Source organism: Podarcis pityusensis (assembly GCF_964106645.2).
Source record: "Podarcis pityusensis genome assembly, chromosome: 11".
NCBI classification, from domain to species: domain Eukaryota; kingdom Metazoa; phylum Chordata; class Lepidosauria; order Squamata; family Lacertidae; genus Podarcis; species Podarcis pityusensis.
Window position 1 is genome coordinate 44260427 of NC_138036.1, and position 14927 is coordinate 44275353.

The 14927-nt window shown below is 42.2% G+C and overlaps 1 protein-coding gene and 1 long non-coding RNA gene across 8 annotated transcripts in view; both read right to left on the minus strand.

The window, feature by feature from the left end:
* The window catches only part of LOC308458451, a 262354-nt gene that overhangs the window by 109670 nt on the left and 137757 nt on the right, over nucleotides 1–14927 (minus strand). The gene's annotated exons all lie outside the window — the stretch shown is intronic.
* Nucleotides 1–14927, minus strand: part of SEMA6A (semaphorin 6A) — a 185397-nt gene that overhangs the window by 55873 nt on the left and 114597 nt on the right. For all 7 annotated transcript variants that reach the window (XM_080972396.1, XM_080972394.1, XM_080972390.1 and 4 more), the window contains exons 5-10: nucleotides 14763–14825; nucleotides 14086–14187; nucleotides 7659–7749; nucleotides 4510–4629; nucleotides 2160–2248; nucleotides 1037–1254 (exon numbers count right to left, since the gene is read on the minus strand). In XM_080972396.1, coding sequence (XP_080828522.1) covers nucleotides 1037–1254; nucleotides 2160–2248; nucleotides 4510–4629; nucleotides 7659–7749; nucleotides 14086–14187; nucleotides 14763–14825 — 683 coding nt within the window. The remainder of the gene's footprint in view (nucleotides 1–1036; nucleotides 1255–2159; nucleotides 2249–4509; nucleotides 4630–7658; nucleotides 7750–14085; nucleotides 14188–14762; nucleotides 14826–14927) is intronic.

Genomic DNA, 14927 nt, shown 5'->3' on the forward strand with positions numbered 1-14927 from the left:
CAGTCATGTAATGCAAGACGCAAGCAGAAAAGAGTGGTGAAAGGACCAGTCAGATCACTGTGTGTGTCGCTGAACACTCCTAGAATCATAGAGTTGGAAGGGACCCCGAGGTTCATCTAGTCTGCAGAAGGGCTAAGCTGGTCTACACCTCCAAAAATTGTACTGCGATTCCACCCCATGTTAAAAATGAGAACTTGGAGAATTGACAAGACAATGGGAAAACATGGGAATGTAATGGGAATGATATCCTTTGGATTCTCCAAAACCACTGAGAAAATTGTGCCAATTTTATGAAGCCGTCACAAAAATGCAAAAAGATGAGATAGAATTCTCAAAGACCTGGTTCACATGTACTTAAAAAAAAAAAAAAATGGTTTCCATTATGTGAATGAGTCTCCACAATTTTCAGGCTCACATGCTCCCCACTAGTCCTCTTTTATAGTCCAGGAGGAGGACACTGAATGCTCTTGATTTGGGTTTTCAGCAAACCACATTCCCCACAACATCAGAGCTCAACAAACTATGGCTTGGTTAAACTCCTGTCAATTGAACAACCAGAATCAATCCAGAATCTCTGAATCTAGCTTGCTGTCATCATCCATACTTTAATAAATCACAATTCCCAGAGTTTAGACATTACTGGAAACTGCAGTTAGTTAAAAATGAAAAACAGATGCTATTGGTTTCCTCCTGTAACATGTGAAAGAGGGGAAGGGTGGTAGCAGGAGGATTAAAACACATAGAACTTGTTCATCTAGCAGGAAAATACTTTGCCATTGTGTCTGAACCAGGCTGCAGACTTTTCCCAGTGATGAAATTTTGATAGTTAAGTGGTATATAAACAGCTTAAATAATTAAATAGGCAAATACACTGGAAAACTATAGAGTACAAGACTTTTTACAACTTCCTCTACTTTGCATTCACAACCACCATTCCTAGCTTCCAAAGTTCTGGCAGAAGACTCGAAAAGCTTGTGGGATTCAGGAGCAATTCAATTCGAAAACTTGCAAGCAAGAATGATACTAGCTAAATTACCTGTTGTAAGGGGTGGAGAAGGTGGCCAAGACAATATTGCGACCGTTGATATGGATAACATCTGTAACTGCCTGCAGTATGTTGAAATAGAAGTGTGAATCGCCAGGAACAGAGCAGTTCAGCCGTGCCTTCAGGAAGGAAGTCCATTGTTTTTCTAGTACACGTTGGGATCCACCCATGTCATTCTTGCACACACGGGCTACTCTGGGGAAAACTACCTAGAGTTGGGGAAGGTGCGGGGAGGGGGAAGAAAGAAACTGAACTATTTATTCATCAAAAAGACTTTGCTGAAGTTCTGTTTCTACCCACCTCCCTATTTTTAAAAAAATATATATAAAAAGACAGAAATGGCAACACTTGTCGCTTGATTTGATCCCATGTTTTCCATAATCTGTGACAAATAGCAAACAGAAGAAAATTCGGCTTTGGAACTCTGTACTATGAAAGATAAGCCGGTGACATTTCATACACAGCCATAAATCCTTCAGGAGAACTGTTCTCAGCTTGTATAAAACTCATTTCTATGCAGACCACTCAGCTTTCTCTTTCGACAAACAAAAGCACATTCTACATCTGCGATCCACACAGCCTAAACCACTAGCCTCCTCTATCCCCAGCATTTCTTTAAAGTATGCAAGCGTCATCAGGACTTTATTTATGTCTGTCTCCTTTTTAACCTTGCAAGCTTTTTAATACATTTATTGCGCTTTTTTATTTATATAAAATATATATATCTTGTCAATAAGGCTTCCATTGTGCTTTTATGATATAGCAAGGCTGAAATTTCCTTCCCATTTACTTCTGCTGTTCTCCAAATGCAGCTGCTTCCTTGCTTTAAAGTCAGGCTTGTAATGATTATTTGGAGCTCTGAATTAAATCAATTTGCCTTATGCTTTCCTGCTTAATGGGGAAGAGAAGAAGAAAAGCCCTGTGCCTCTTGTTGCCATCAGAAGCCAGAGTGTTTTATATCTAAGGCAGAGTGCAATGCTGTATTCCAACCAACCTTTGGCAGCAGCAGCAGCAGCATCCTCTCAAAACAATGACCTTGCCATTATGATTTATAGCTCTCATTTCAAGGTCATTCCTAACTCACGCTGGCCTACAATATATTTTTGCCCCTTACCTTCCCCATGCTGTGATACTCCACGGCTATTTCTCGAAAGAAGAAGTAGATATAGTTGCCATAATCCACTGCATGGACAAAGTAAGGCTCTGCAAGAAAGACGAAACGTACAAATAAACAAGGAACTATGAGCAAAACACATCAATTTGGTGTGGGTTTTTAACTCCTGTTTAAGCAGGAAGACTAGTCCCCTATAGCAGGCACGTCCAACTCTCTGGAGACTGTGATCTACTCCCAGTATAATAAAACTGGCAGTGATCTACCCAGTGTCATTGCCCAGAGTAGTTGAGCTTTTTTTCTTGGCTGCCGATCGCTAAGGATCCCACGATCGACCAGTAGATCATGATTGACCAGTTGGACATGTCTGCCCTATAGCATAGAATGGTTGAAAAAACAACAGCATATGGAGTCAGGATCCATATATGCTACCTACAAAGGGACAAATTTCCTTATTTGTGCTGAGCCACAGTTCGGCTTAGTGTCGTGTGAGAACTGGGCCAAAATGAGCAACCCAGAGTTAAAGGTCTTTCCCACTTACATGCACTGAAAATGAGGGAGTGGGGTTGCTGCTATATTTAAAGGTAAAGGTAAAGGGACCCCTTGACCATTAGGTCCAGTCGTGGCCGACTCTGGGGTTGCGGCGCTCATCTCGCTTTATTGGCCGAGGGAGCCGGCGTTTGTCTGCAGACAGCTTCTGGGTCATGTGGCCAGCATGACTAAGCTGCTTCTGGCGAACCAGAGCAGCGCACGGAAATGCCGTTTACCTTCCCACCTATTTATCTACTTGTACTTTGATGTGCTTTCGAACTGCTAGGTTGGCAGGAGCAGGGACCAAGCAACGGGAGCTCACCCTGTCGCGGGGATTCGAACCGCCGACCTTCTGATCGGCAAGTCCTAGGCTCTGTGGTTTAACCCACACAACAGCCCTAATCTAGCACTATGGCAATGTGGCTGTGTCGGGCAATGTAGAGTCATGTATAGCTTTTTTGTTTTGTTTTTTTGTTAACAAAGAGGAAGATGTGCCTCTTGGGGGTGGGGAACCAAAGCCTTGGAGCAATTTACTAAAACCACAAAGGCAGACCAAACCAATCATGGAAAGGTTTGTGATGTGGCATGATAACGTTTTCTTTGAGGTGACCGTAAGAAAGGAAACCGGAAAATTGCTGGGAATTTGATAACCAAACTCACATGTTTATCAGATACCTTCTTCTCCAGTTCTTATATATGTGGAGAACTACTGAAGGTTCTGAAACAATGGTGCCCTTGGCTGATACCTGGGGGTTCAGGGCCCTATGTCGGTCCCCAAGCATTTTCACAGCTCATTTTCTCCTATTCCAAGGTCCCATTGTTCCACTGCCTTGTCCTCTGTTTTGAGGAAAAGAACCCTGAAGGCAGGAGAAATCATGCATAGCAATAAACTGGGGATACAAGTCTTCCATTTGCGTTAATTTACTCTGAATACAAAATTTGGGGTCTTTTTATTTGCAGAAGCAGCAGCGGTATTTCTTCCACAGAGAATTAACAGCATTGCCTATAGTCACATAGAGAAGTAGTAAAATGCTTGCTAATTATAAAAAATACAATAATTTTCAAAGAAAGATTGGATATAACAGAATCATTTTCACACTGCTCTCTCTCTCTCCCTCCCTCCCTCCCTCCCCCTCCTCTTGCATTTCTGTCTACAAGCAAAAGCCCCCTTTTCACTATCTCAGAATGTGTCACCCATTCATAAGGCCATTGGAAAAGAATGAATGGCAACATTCTTAACAATGAGGCTATTTAGAACATACAAATTGCCTAATTCAGCAGCACCCATTCAGCACTTCATGACAATGAAATGGAAGTTTTGTTATTTTATTTTTATTGATGGATCTTAAGACCACAGAACAAATTCTTTACACCTCATAAAGCGTTGATAGTTACTTAGCCCAATTGGAGGGAAGGGCTGATGGCGCCACCACCGCTTCAAAATGCTCCTTACCTGCTCCGAATCCCCATCTTTTCCATAGCATGCTGAAATAGCCAGGCTTTAAAAAAGTAAATTGGATGCAACCTATTCTTGGTGGCTCTATCAATATCTAGCAACTCGGGGTGGGGGGGGTGGGGAGAGTGAAATAAATGCACCAGTAAGGAAGGCAATTTAGTGCCCTCTACCTGACAGAAGCCCTTGCTGAAATGAAGTACAACCGACATGTGCTTTGAACATCTTTTATTTGTAACAATCACTAAAGGACTAGACTGCAAAACAGCACAGTAAAATATAAAGCAAAACAACACAGCAAGGTCTGTCAGGAACCTAAGACTGTAATCAAAAGTGCTGCCCTTCCTCTCCCTGCTTCTGTTTACGTACCTTTTAACCATTTTGAATCATGTTTGACTGTCCGCAGAGTTGGGCTGTCTCCAAGGCTCCGGTAAATGACCGCATCTATTGCAAGGAAGTCTGTCACAGTGGCGGAATACAGTTTTCCCTCTTCAGAGGCGGAAATGAAAGAAGAAGGAGAGAGAGAGAGAGGCAGAGACAGAAAACAACACAGAGAAATAGAGTGAAAGAAGAGTTCATTTATCTTTCCTCGGGAATCATTGAAACAGGCTATCGAAAACAATCCAAAAAGGACCACAAGGGTCATCTAGTTCAACTCCCTGCAATGCAGGAATATTTTGCCCAACATGGGGCTCAAACCCACAACCCTGAGATTAAGAATCTCATGCTCTACTGACTGAGTCACTGCATAAAAGAATGTGGTATCTGACTGGACCTTTTGTGCAACCAATATGGCATTTTGAAATAATTTTCAGAAGAATACACTTTGACTTTGATATATATCCCCTGACATGAGTGTGTGTGTGTTCAAACAGATATGCAATCAAACATAAAAAAGGTAAAGGACTCCTGGATGGTTAAATCCAGTCAAAGGTGACTATGGTGTTGCGGCGCTCATCTCGCTTTCAGGCCGAGGGAATTGGCATTTGTCCACAGACAGCTTTCTGGGTCATGTGGCCAGTATGACTAAACTGCTTCTGGCAAAACGGAACACCATGACGGAAACCAGAGTGCACGGAAATGCCGTTTACCTTTCCGCCACTGTGGTACCTATTTATCTACTTGCACTGGCATCCTTTCAAACTAATAGGTTTGAAACATATTCAGACTTTATCAGGAGAAATAAATCATGCACTGCCGCAGTTCTGAAAAGAGGGTGCAGAAACATTTACAGATTTGCTCTGGTTAAAAAATAGTTTAGAAATGAAATGAAGGCTGAAATCCTAGCGTGTAAGGGCCATTGGATGCAGTGGAACTTGCTCCGAAGTAAATGTGCATATGATTACATTGAACAGGACTGAATGAACATGTGGCAATCGTACTGTTTTGGACACAGCCTCTGCAGGAAGAAGTATCAAGATATGTTCTACAACAATGCCACTAAAAAAATTACTGTCTACCAGCAACAATGTTGTATGCAGGTAAGTAATCAAGAATCCAGATTGGAGTAAAAGTTGGATGATTTCAAATATTCAGGATTTTGTGTTTTGTGAATTAACGCAGGTTAGTCTATTATGCAGGGATGCGGGTGGCGCTGTGGTGTAAACCACTGAGCATAGGGCTTGCCGATCAGAAGGTCAGCGGTTTGAATCCCCGCGACAGAGTTAGCTCTCGTTGTTCAGTCCCTGCTCCTGCCAACCTAGCAGTTCGAAAGAACATCAAAGTGCAAGTAGATAAATAGGTACCGCTCCGGCGGGAAAGTAAACAGCATTTCCGTGGCTGCTGTGGTTCGCCAGAAGTGGCTTAGTCATGCTGGCCACATGACCTGGAAGCTGTCTGCGGACAAACGCCGGCTCCCTCGGCCTATAGAGCGAGATAAGCGCTGCAACCCCAGAGTCGTCCACAACTGGACCTTTGCCTTTACCTTTAGGCTATTATGCAATCTAGTACATTTTTAATAGGGAGTGGGGGACATAGTAGTTAGACACCCTGCTTCTCCTGGAGCTAGGCACCTGCTGAGGAAAAAAACATCCCAAAGGTTTTCCCAGGTGGTTTCCACAATACTACTGCGTATTCTACAGCTAAATTTGAAATGGGATCATTGGGGTTCATGCTAACACAATTTCGGTAATGAGACAATTTAATCTAAAATCTATAAGGCACAAATTTCCAAAATGCCATTCTATAATCAATGGCCCAAATTAACCCCTCTAATAAGCACTCAATTCTTAAACTACTGCAAAAAGAAGAGTTAATTGCATTTCATTGCATGCATAATAAATCATGATTAAACCCACAGACTCTGGTTGAGTCCCCTCCCCTGCCACAGCTGGTAACAAAACATCAGGAAGCTGAATCACACCAGGTTTGTCCTTTTTTTCTCCTTTCTATTTTAGCCCACAAAGTGTGGAACCATACATAATGAATGGTTATTACTACAGTTCATGTGAAATCTTTTGTTTTATCATGGGCTTTCAGAAGGCAGGATGTGAAAAGATGTTCTGCCTCACCCTGACATCGTGTTCTATCAGAACACCATTTCCTATTTTTAAAATACCAAAAGAAAATAAGAAATTGTTCATGTATGCAACATCAGCAACCTGGATTCTACTAGCCCCAAGATGGAAGGAAGACACGATACCAACAATAGAAGAATGGCAACTGAAACTGATGGACTCTGCTGAAATGGCTAAACTTACAGAAAAGCTCAGAGACTATGATAATGAGAAATTTTAAAAAGAATGGCAAACATTTATTGTATATGTACAAAAATATTGTAAACAAGTAGAAACGTTGGCAGGCTTTGATTAAATACTTGCAAGTAGTTTAAAATGAGATAAAATCTATGAAAGGAAACCTGAATTGAAATACTAAAGTTTGATGGCATGTAGTTACAATATGAGGATAAGAAAATGAGGCTTAAGTATAATTATGCAGAAAATGTATATATTTATGAACCAGGAAAGTAAACGGAGGGAAGTCAGGAGGTTAAAAAGAACCTCCCAAAAAAGTGAACGTTATATGATTACTTTTACTTTTTAAAAATTCTTTTTTACTTGTATCAATTTATTATCTTTTCTTGTTGATGCAAAATGTTGAAGCTGAAATCATAAAATCAATAAAAATTTATTTACATAAAAAAAAACACTATTTCCTTTTATACATACAAGTGCAGATAATGCCTTGCAAAACAGAGAGGTCTGAATAGGTCACCATCCATTCATTAGTCCCAAGCTACGTGATACGTTGGAAGCTAATTATTTCCTCCTGACTTCTACTATAGGTTATTGTTCATAAACTCACCACCTTGGTATCTGAAGAAGTGTGCATGCACACAAAAGCTCATACCAATAACAAACTTAGTTGGTCTCTAAGGTGCCACTGGAAGGAATTTTTTAATTTTGTTTCGACTACGGCAGACCAACATGGCTACCTACCTTGTGGATGTGCATCATAACTGTACTAAAGTAAGCACAAAACTGTAATACAGTGTGTTATTTTTTCTGTTGCTTTATTACCTGCAAACAACGCGACGTTGGCATGCTTTGCATCATAAGGACACCTGGCCATTCCACTGAACTCATCTCCCAGAAACTCCAAAGTATCCATCTGAAAAACAAAATAGCAGAATCCCTTTAGAAGCAAATAAACCAGACTAAATGAACACTCGTGGAGTTCCTTTCCGAGTTCCTTTTCTTCCTTTATCTGCAGACGTTTTTACTGTGTTTTAAGAACACAGTTAAATTATGGTATTAACCTACTTTTTCACAGTTTGCAATCATGTGGAGCACGGCGTGCCATTTATTTATTTTTTTACTGCAAAAGAGCCTCTTTTCCTCATACTGTTTATAACCAGAATCATGCTTTTCTTTTCTTTTTTGCAATTTCCCTTTCGGAAAGACATTTGATATTTTGGTTGGAGTCGGTGTCATGCATAAATCCTCTTTCTGCCTGTCAAGAACTAATCTGTGAAGTACTTGTAAATCTCAGCCTTAAGCGTAACCCTTGGGAAACTAATTCTCCATAGGGTAGCCGTAATTATACAAATAACCAGCTCAACACAAAGCAGAAGTTCAGCAGGTTTATAGCAGAAGCTACAGGGAAAAGTACAGAGCCTATGGGCCTAAGATTCCTGTATCTCAGGATTACTCAGCAGTGACTTTTGTTTTATGTGGGTTCTTGGATCTACCTAGCAAATTCAATTTACTTCAAGCATAAGATACAGAGTTTGAAACGCTAGTGTGGATAATCAGCCATCTAAGCACTACCAGTCGCATCCAATCAACTTCCAGTCCCATGTATTGAGAGGCCTATTTCAAAGCAATGGGTGATTTGTCATCATTTGTTTCCTGTCTTGTATCTCCTCCTCTCTAGACCTTCTGAAGGGAATCGCTTGTGTTTATCCTAGGATGGAAAAGCGTTTAAAATAATTGTAAAAAGGAAAGGAGTTCTGCTTGGAGTACAGTGTTCTGGGCCCATCTGCACTTTCACTTCCAATGCCCAAGGGACGACAGTAGCATCAGGCCAGCGCACGTCAAGTGCTCTAACACTGCTGAGCCCAGGTGCTCCAATGACCTTCTGAAGGCCCCTGAGATGTTATTGAGTGCAGGCTTTCTGACAGCACTGCAACAGGTGTGGAAACCAAACTGGGCCCATATATCATTGAGAATGAAACATCTGTAGAAATAATAAAAGAAGGCCATTTATATTCCCCACATGATTCCACAATATCTATATCTGTATTTGTGCAAGAAATATGGCTTCCCAGCTGGAAGACTCCTTGAGGTTTGTCTGTCACATTTATTACAGTGAGGACTAAAGCACAGTTTCCCAAACTATATCGCTGCATGACTCCCCAAATTCAAGAAAAATAACTGCCTCTCTACATGTAAGATAGAGACTTAAGCTTGTAGCCTTCTACTCTGTTCTTTGGTTTGCTGGAAGGAAGGGAATGAGCATCTATAGAACCATGAAGTGCTTGAGAGTGTCAGAGCAATCAGGGTCTTGGGGGAATGTAGAGTTGCCACCATGATAAACTACAGACAATCAGCAATATGGCAAGATGTGTATTGGTTTTGGAATTATAATTCCTACCCCAAGATACATTTTTAAGAGGATACAGGGGAGAAGCTTGAGTGTCTCCTCTGAATTCTCTACACATTCCTTTGATTCACACTGAGAAAACCTGAGGACTGAGGTAACATCAACTTGATGTGGTACTTGAAACCAAAGAATATTAGCTATAAGTTGGGTATGGTAAATATGGAGTCAGCAAAGATGATGCACGGTGAGATGTATGTTGTGGCAGAGTATGCAGTATGCCATTTATCCGGACAAAAAACCATCTTCCCAACAAGACCATTTTCAACCATCTCCCTTCAAGGGATGCATATTGCAGAAGACAAGGACTAGGTACACTTCGTATACCCAATAATTTGTACTCCATATGCCCATAAGAATCACTGCCTCTTAGAATGCAAAGAATCATACCTACTTAAGAGATCTATCTTATTGCGGCTTGATAAGGGTATGACCCTTCCTCTTTTAACAGATTGGAGAACTGGGCCGAAACCAACCTAATGGATTTCATTAGGGACAAATGTAAGGTTCTGCATTTTGGCAGGAATAAGCAGCTGCACAAATATAAAAAGGGGGACACCTGTGAAAAGGATCTAGGGGTCTTAATAGCTCATAAGCTTAACATGAGTCAACAGTGTGACGCAGCAGTGAAAAAGCTAATGCTATTCTAGGCTGCATCAACAGAAGAAGTGTGTCCTGATCAAGGAAACTCATAGCACCGCACTATTCTGCCTTGGTCATACCACACCTGGGATACTGTGTCCAGTGCTGGGTACCACAGTTTAAGGAGGATAATGACAAGCTGGAATGTGTGAAGAGGAAGGCAACCATGATGACAAAGGATCTGGCAACCAAGCCTGATGAGGAAGGGTTGAGGGAGTTGGTAAATAAGAAACTGAGAGGACCTATGATAGCCATCTTCAACTATCACATGGAAAATAGAGGAAGCTTGTTTTCTCCTGCTCTGGAGGCTAGGACCCAAACCAATGGCTTCAAATTACAAGAACGGAGATTCTGACTAAACATCAGGAATAACTTTCTGATAGTCAGAGCTGTTGGGACAGTGGGATGGACTCCCTTGGAAGGGGGTGAACTCTACTTCTTTGGAAGTTTTTTAGCAAGGCTGGATGGCCATCTGTCATGGATGCTTTAGTTGAGATTCCTGCATTGCAGTGGGTTGGACTAGATGACCCCAGGGATCCCTTCCACCTCTACAATTCTATGATTAAATTATTTAAGACAAATCACATCTAGGGTTCCTCTAGCGGGGAGATGGATGCAGTATCGAGTGTGTCAATATTGCACTTTTAAAATCATTTCCAAAGTATTGTGAATATACAATTTTAATGAACAGATTAACTGATTAAAAATGTTTTTAATTGACTAAAGTTATATAACTGGGCTGTAGCCTCACTTTTGCTCGCTAGATACCCGCCCCCACACAATGTAGTATTTTCATTCGCTCCTCCATAAACCCCATGCATGCGGATTTGAACTATAGCAGTAATTGAGGATTTTATGAGGCACAGCTTAGATTTGTCAGCACACAAGCTGGTGAAAGCTTTCACCGTTGCTAAGTTAACATGTCTGAAGCTAGCAGATGACATCCAAGATCCTACTATAAATCCTAGAGCTCTGGTTGCTACTATAGTTGTTCTTCTCTTCCATTTATAACAACCTAGCTATAGCAGCAAGAGTGTCAAGAGCTCCTGCTCAAAGCGCTAGCCAACCATTCTTTCTTTCAAAATAATCTGTTCTATCCTCCTCACCCCTCCAATTTTTTTGTCCTGTCCTCTGGTCATTCAATATTCTGTGATATCTGAGCAGGCCAAGTCCTCACTGAGTTGTTCTAGGGTTTTTTGTTGCCTTCAGTTTTTGTCTTCTTTTCTTCTTTTGTTGCCTTCAGTTTTTTTCTTCTATATCTGCAGATCTTGGGTTTTTGCAGAATGTGCCTTCATTCTTCTTTCTCAGGAGCCCTATAATCATGCTGGAACTCACCAGCCAGGTTGGCTATTAGTATATATGAGTAAACCTTCTCCGCTCTCAGGAGAGGAGCTGGAGAGGGGCCTTGCAAATAAGAGAAATTATAAGCACAATGTGCTTTTCACTGTGCCTCAGTTTCTAACAGCCAGATCTAAAGCAGCAAAAAAACATTTGCAACGACTGCAAAGAGGGTTCCTTCCAGGATTGAACACCTAGGACCAAAATGATGAGTGAATGCAAAAGATACGAATTGAATTTCTGCGCACCAAGAGTCACTGCTGTGCTCAGGTAAGAAGGGAAATGAACTTTGGTGCCAAAACTTGCTTTCTTCTGAGAAGATCTGAGTATCTGAACAGCAGCAGCTGATCAGTGCTGACCACTTCACTCTTCGGCAAGCCAGTTTCCTGCTGTACCAACCTCTTCGCTGCCTATATTTGCAACGGCGGGGCTGGGTATAACACCACAGCCAGGTTCCTACTTCCATATGCTTGAGATGGCTACAAATCCTTAGCTTCAGGCATCTCCTTTCAGGTCTGTCAGAGTTGAACATTTTAATTAACAACCGCCGAGGGAATAACTTGACTGTACCAAGCGGTAACATAGTCTTCCAAGTGAGTACAAAGTATTATCGGGCTTACGCAGCAATAATTACTGATTCAAGAGGATTGCGAAAGATACCTAAATTGCTTCAGGCGCACCTTAATTTCAGACAGGGATTAAACCTACATTCTGCAATCCAAAACTCTGTAGGGTTCCGATACACACATGGAGCTCCACGTGAGCGAAGGCTTTCCCATTCAATCTCAGGCAAGCAGCTGTGTGAGCAATGGATCTGTGTACAGTGGTGCCCCGCAAGACGAATGCCTCGCAAGACGGAAAACTCGCTAGACGAAAGAGTTTTCCATTTTGGAGGTGCTTCGCAAAACGAAGCTCCTATGGGCTTGCTTCGCAAGACGAAAATGTCTTGCGAGTTCCTGCGGTTTTCCCCCCCTTCCCCCCCCTTTTTCTAAGCCGTTAAGCCGCTTATCTGCTTATCCGATAAGCTGGTAAGCCGCTAAAAGCTGCTAAAAGCTGCTAAAAGCCGCTAATAGCGCTAATTTGCTAATCCGTCAATGGGCTTGCTTTGCAAGACGAAAAAACCGCTAGACGAAGAGACTCACAGAACGGATTCTTTCCGTTCTGTGAGTCTCTTCGTCTAGCGGTTTTTTCGTCTTGCGAGGCACCACTGTACAGTGGTGCCTCGCAAGACGAAATTAATCCATTCCGCGAGTGTCTTCGTCTAGCAGTTTTTTCGTCTTGCGAAGCAACCCTATTAGCGGCTTAACGGATTAGCGCTATTAGCGGTTTAGCGGCTATTAAAGGCTTAAAGGCTTAGCGGATTAGCTGCTAAAAGGCTATTAAAGGCTTAGCAGCTTAGATAAAGGGGGGGGGAGCGAAAAAAAAATCTCAAGACTCGCAAGACATTTTCGTCTTGCGAAGCAAGCCCATAGGGAAATTCGTCCTGCGAAGCAACTCAAAAACGGAAAACCCTTTCGTCTAGCGGGTTTTCCGTCTTGCGAGGCATTCGTCTTGCGGGGCACCACTGTATGTCTAAAAGCTCTCAGCACAATAGCAAGTGGAAACCCAACTTCAGGATGAGGGAGGTCAAACTAGAGCAGATAAACTGAATCCTCTCACAAGGCAGTCTTCTGTTGCTTTACCTAGCCTGTAGCCCACTCTCCCTGGTGGGCGCAATCGCGGGCTGGCATTTCTCCATGCGCCGGGATCCAATATGGGAAGCACCAGTGGCTGTTTCCCAGGCAGCAAAGAAAGCCTCTGGGCTGCTTGGGTATTTGGTCCTGCCCGCTTGTCTAATCAGCGAATCGCAAATGAGCACGGGCTACTAGGAGGCGCGCTTATATTACATAGGCACATGACTTGCTCTACAGCCACCATTTGTTGGATCTTCTTCCACCCTCCCACCCTTTATATACAGTGGTACCTGGGGTACAGACGCTTCAGGTTACAGATGCTTCAAGTTACAGACTGCTAACCCAGAAATAGTACCTCGGGTTAAGAAATTTGCTTCAGGATGAGAACAGAAATCGTGCGGCGGCAGCGGGAGGCCCCATTAGCTAAAGTGGTGCTTCAGGTTAAGAAGTTTCAGGTTAAAAACGGACCTCTGGAACGAATTAAGTTCTTATCCCGAGGTACCACTGTATTGCTGTTGCGTGTTATTCTCCTCAATCTTGCTATTGCATAGTCGGTCGCCGTATTTGGGGCCAGGCTGGAATCTCCCCAGTTGGCAAACTGGCTCCAGCGCTCTGCTTTTTACCATCCTCATAGCAATTATCACAACTTTGGCGGTTCAGGAATCAGACAGGCGTAGTCTTGGTTGGAGAAGAGGTTACAGCCTCTGCCTGGCCCCTCTGAAGTGGCGTACTGTATCCTGGTAAAGGGATCCAGGGGAGATGCTTTTGCCAGTCGCCCAGGTGGGGGCGCAGGGCCACAGCACAGGTACAATCTGGGGGGGGGGGGAATTACCCCTTGATGTAGGTCAAGGATTCCTTCATTTCCGGTTGACCCCAAAACTCAAGTTCTTCTGGCAGGCTGGCAGGCCGGCCAGAAGGGATGGGATCTACCCAGTGCCTATGCCAAACCTCTTACATCTGTTGTCAATAAAGTTGTGGCCTGATTTCACCCAAATATTGGTTGTCATGTCTTTTATTCTTGGTATTGGGGAAGACCAAAGACTAGGAGGGATGCCTTGCCACACACAAAAAATGCTGAATGCATTTTAGTCAAATGTAGTTCTGCTGTTACAAACAGATTTCAAGCCATTATAATAATTTATGGTAAAATCTTTCCAGTCATTAATGCATTCTTTAAAAATGCAATGCATACCTTATAATTTCTGCAGGAGGGACTGAAGGCATTTGTCCCACAAATAAATAATGTATCATCATCTCTTTTTAGAAGAACCTTAATAAAATTATGACATTCATCCTGCAAAAAATAAGAAGAGCACAAATATTATTTCAGCAAACACATTGCAAATATTCTTCTTAACACTTTCAGGTTTCCTTGCAAAATGGCTACAACAGTTAAATAAAAATATTTGTTTGACCAGTACAAACTGGCTTAACCAAACGATTGTTTAACCAAACAAATTGGCTGTTAGGACCTGAGGCCATCATATTGCTCATCTTTGCTGATGTTCATTAGATGGAGTGAATCTTAATGCTAGTCTTTGATTCAAGAATAGGAACCAATGGAAATTGGATAGTTGTGCTTAGCTCCTCAATATAGCATTGAATGATGTCAGTACACCTTGCTGAATCCCAATTCCGGTGCTCCTAAGCATTTTACGATGTTGCTGTGTCTGCTGTCATAATGTTTCATCACATTAGAAGCAAACTATTTTTGCAAATTAAAGTCTTCAATAAGCTGATGGGCGGGTGTGTGTGTGTGGAAGCAATTACTAGCTGAATGGCATGATCCACATCACAGAGAGTGGTCTGAGATAACAGTCAAGAAACTAAACAAAACTGGCAGCTGCCAGAGAAATGAAAATTACCTACCTTATGTTTTCCCTTCATTCTGCATGTGTCTACATCAAGCTGCCTGGATTTCCACGTCAATTTCTGCAAGGATCAAGGAAGAAATCAATTAAGAGCCCAGAGGTTGTTGTGTTTGATTTCAAAAGTAAGAGTTCCCTAAGGAAAACTACTTCTCAATATAAGCTT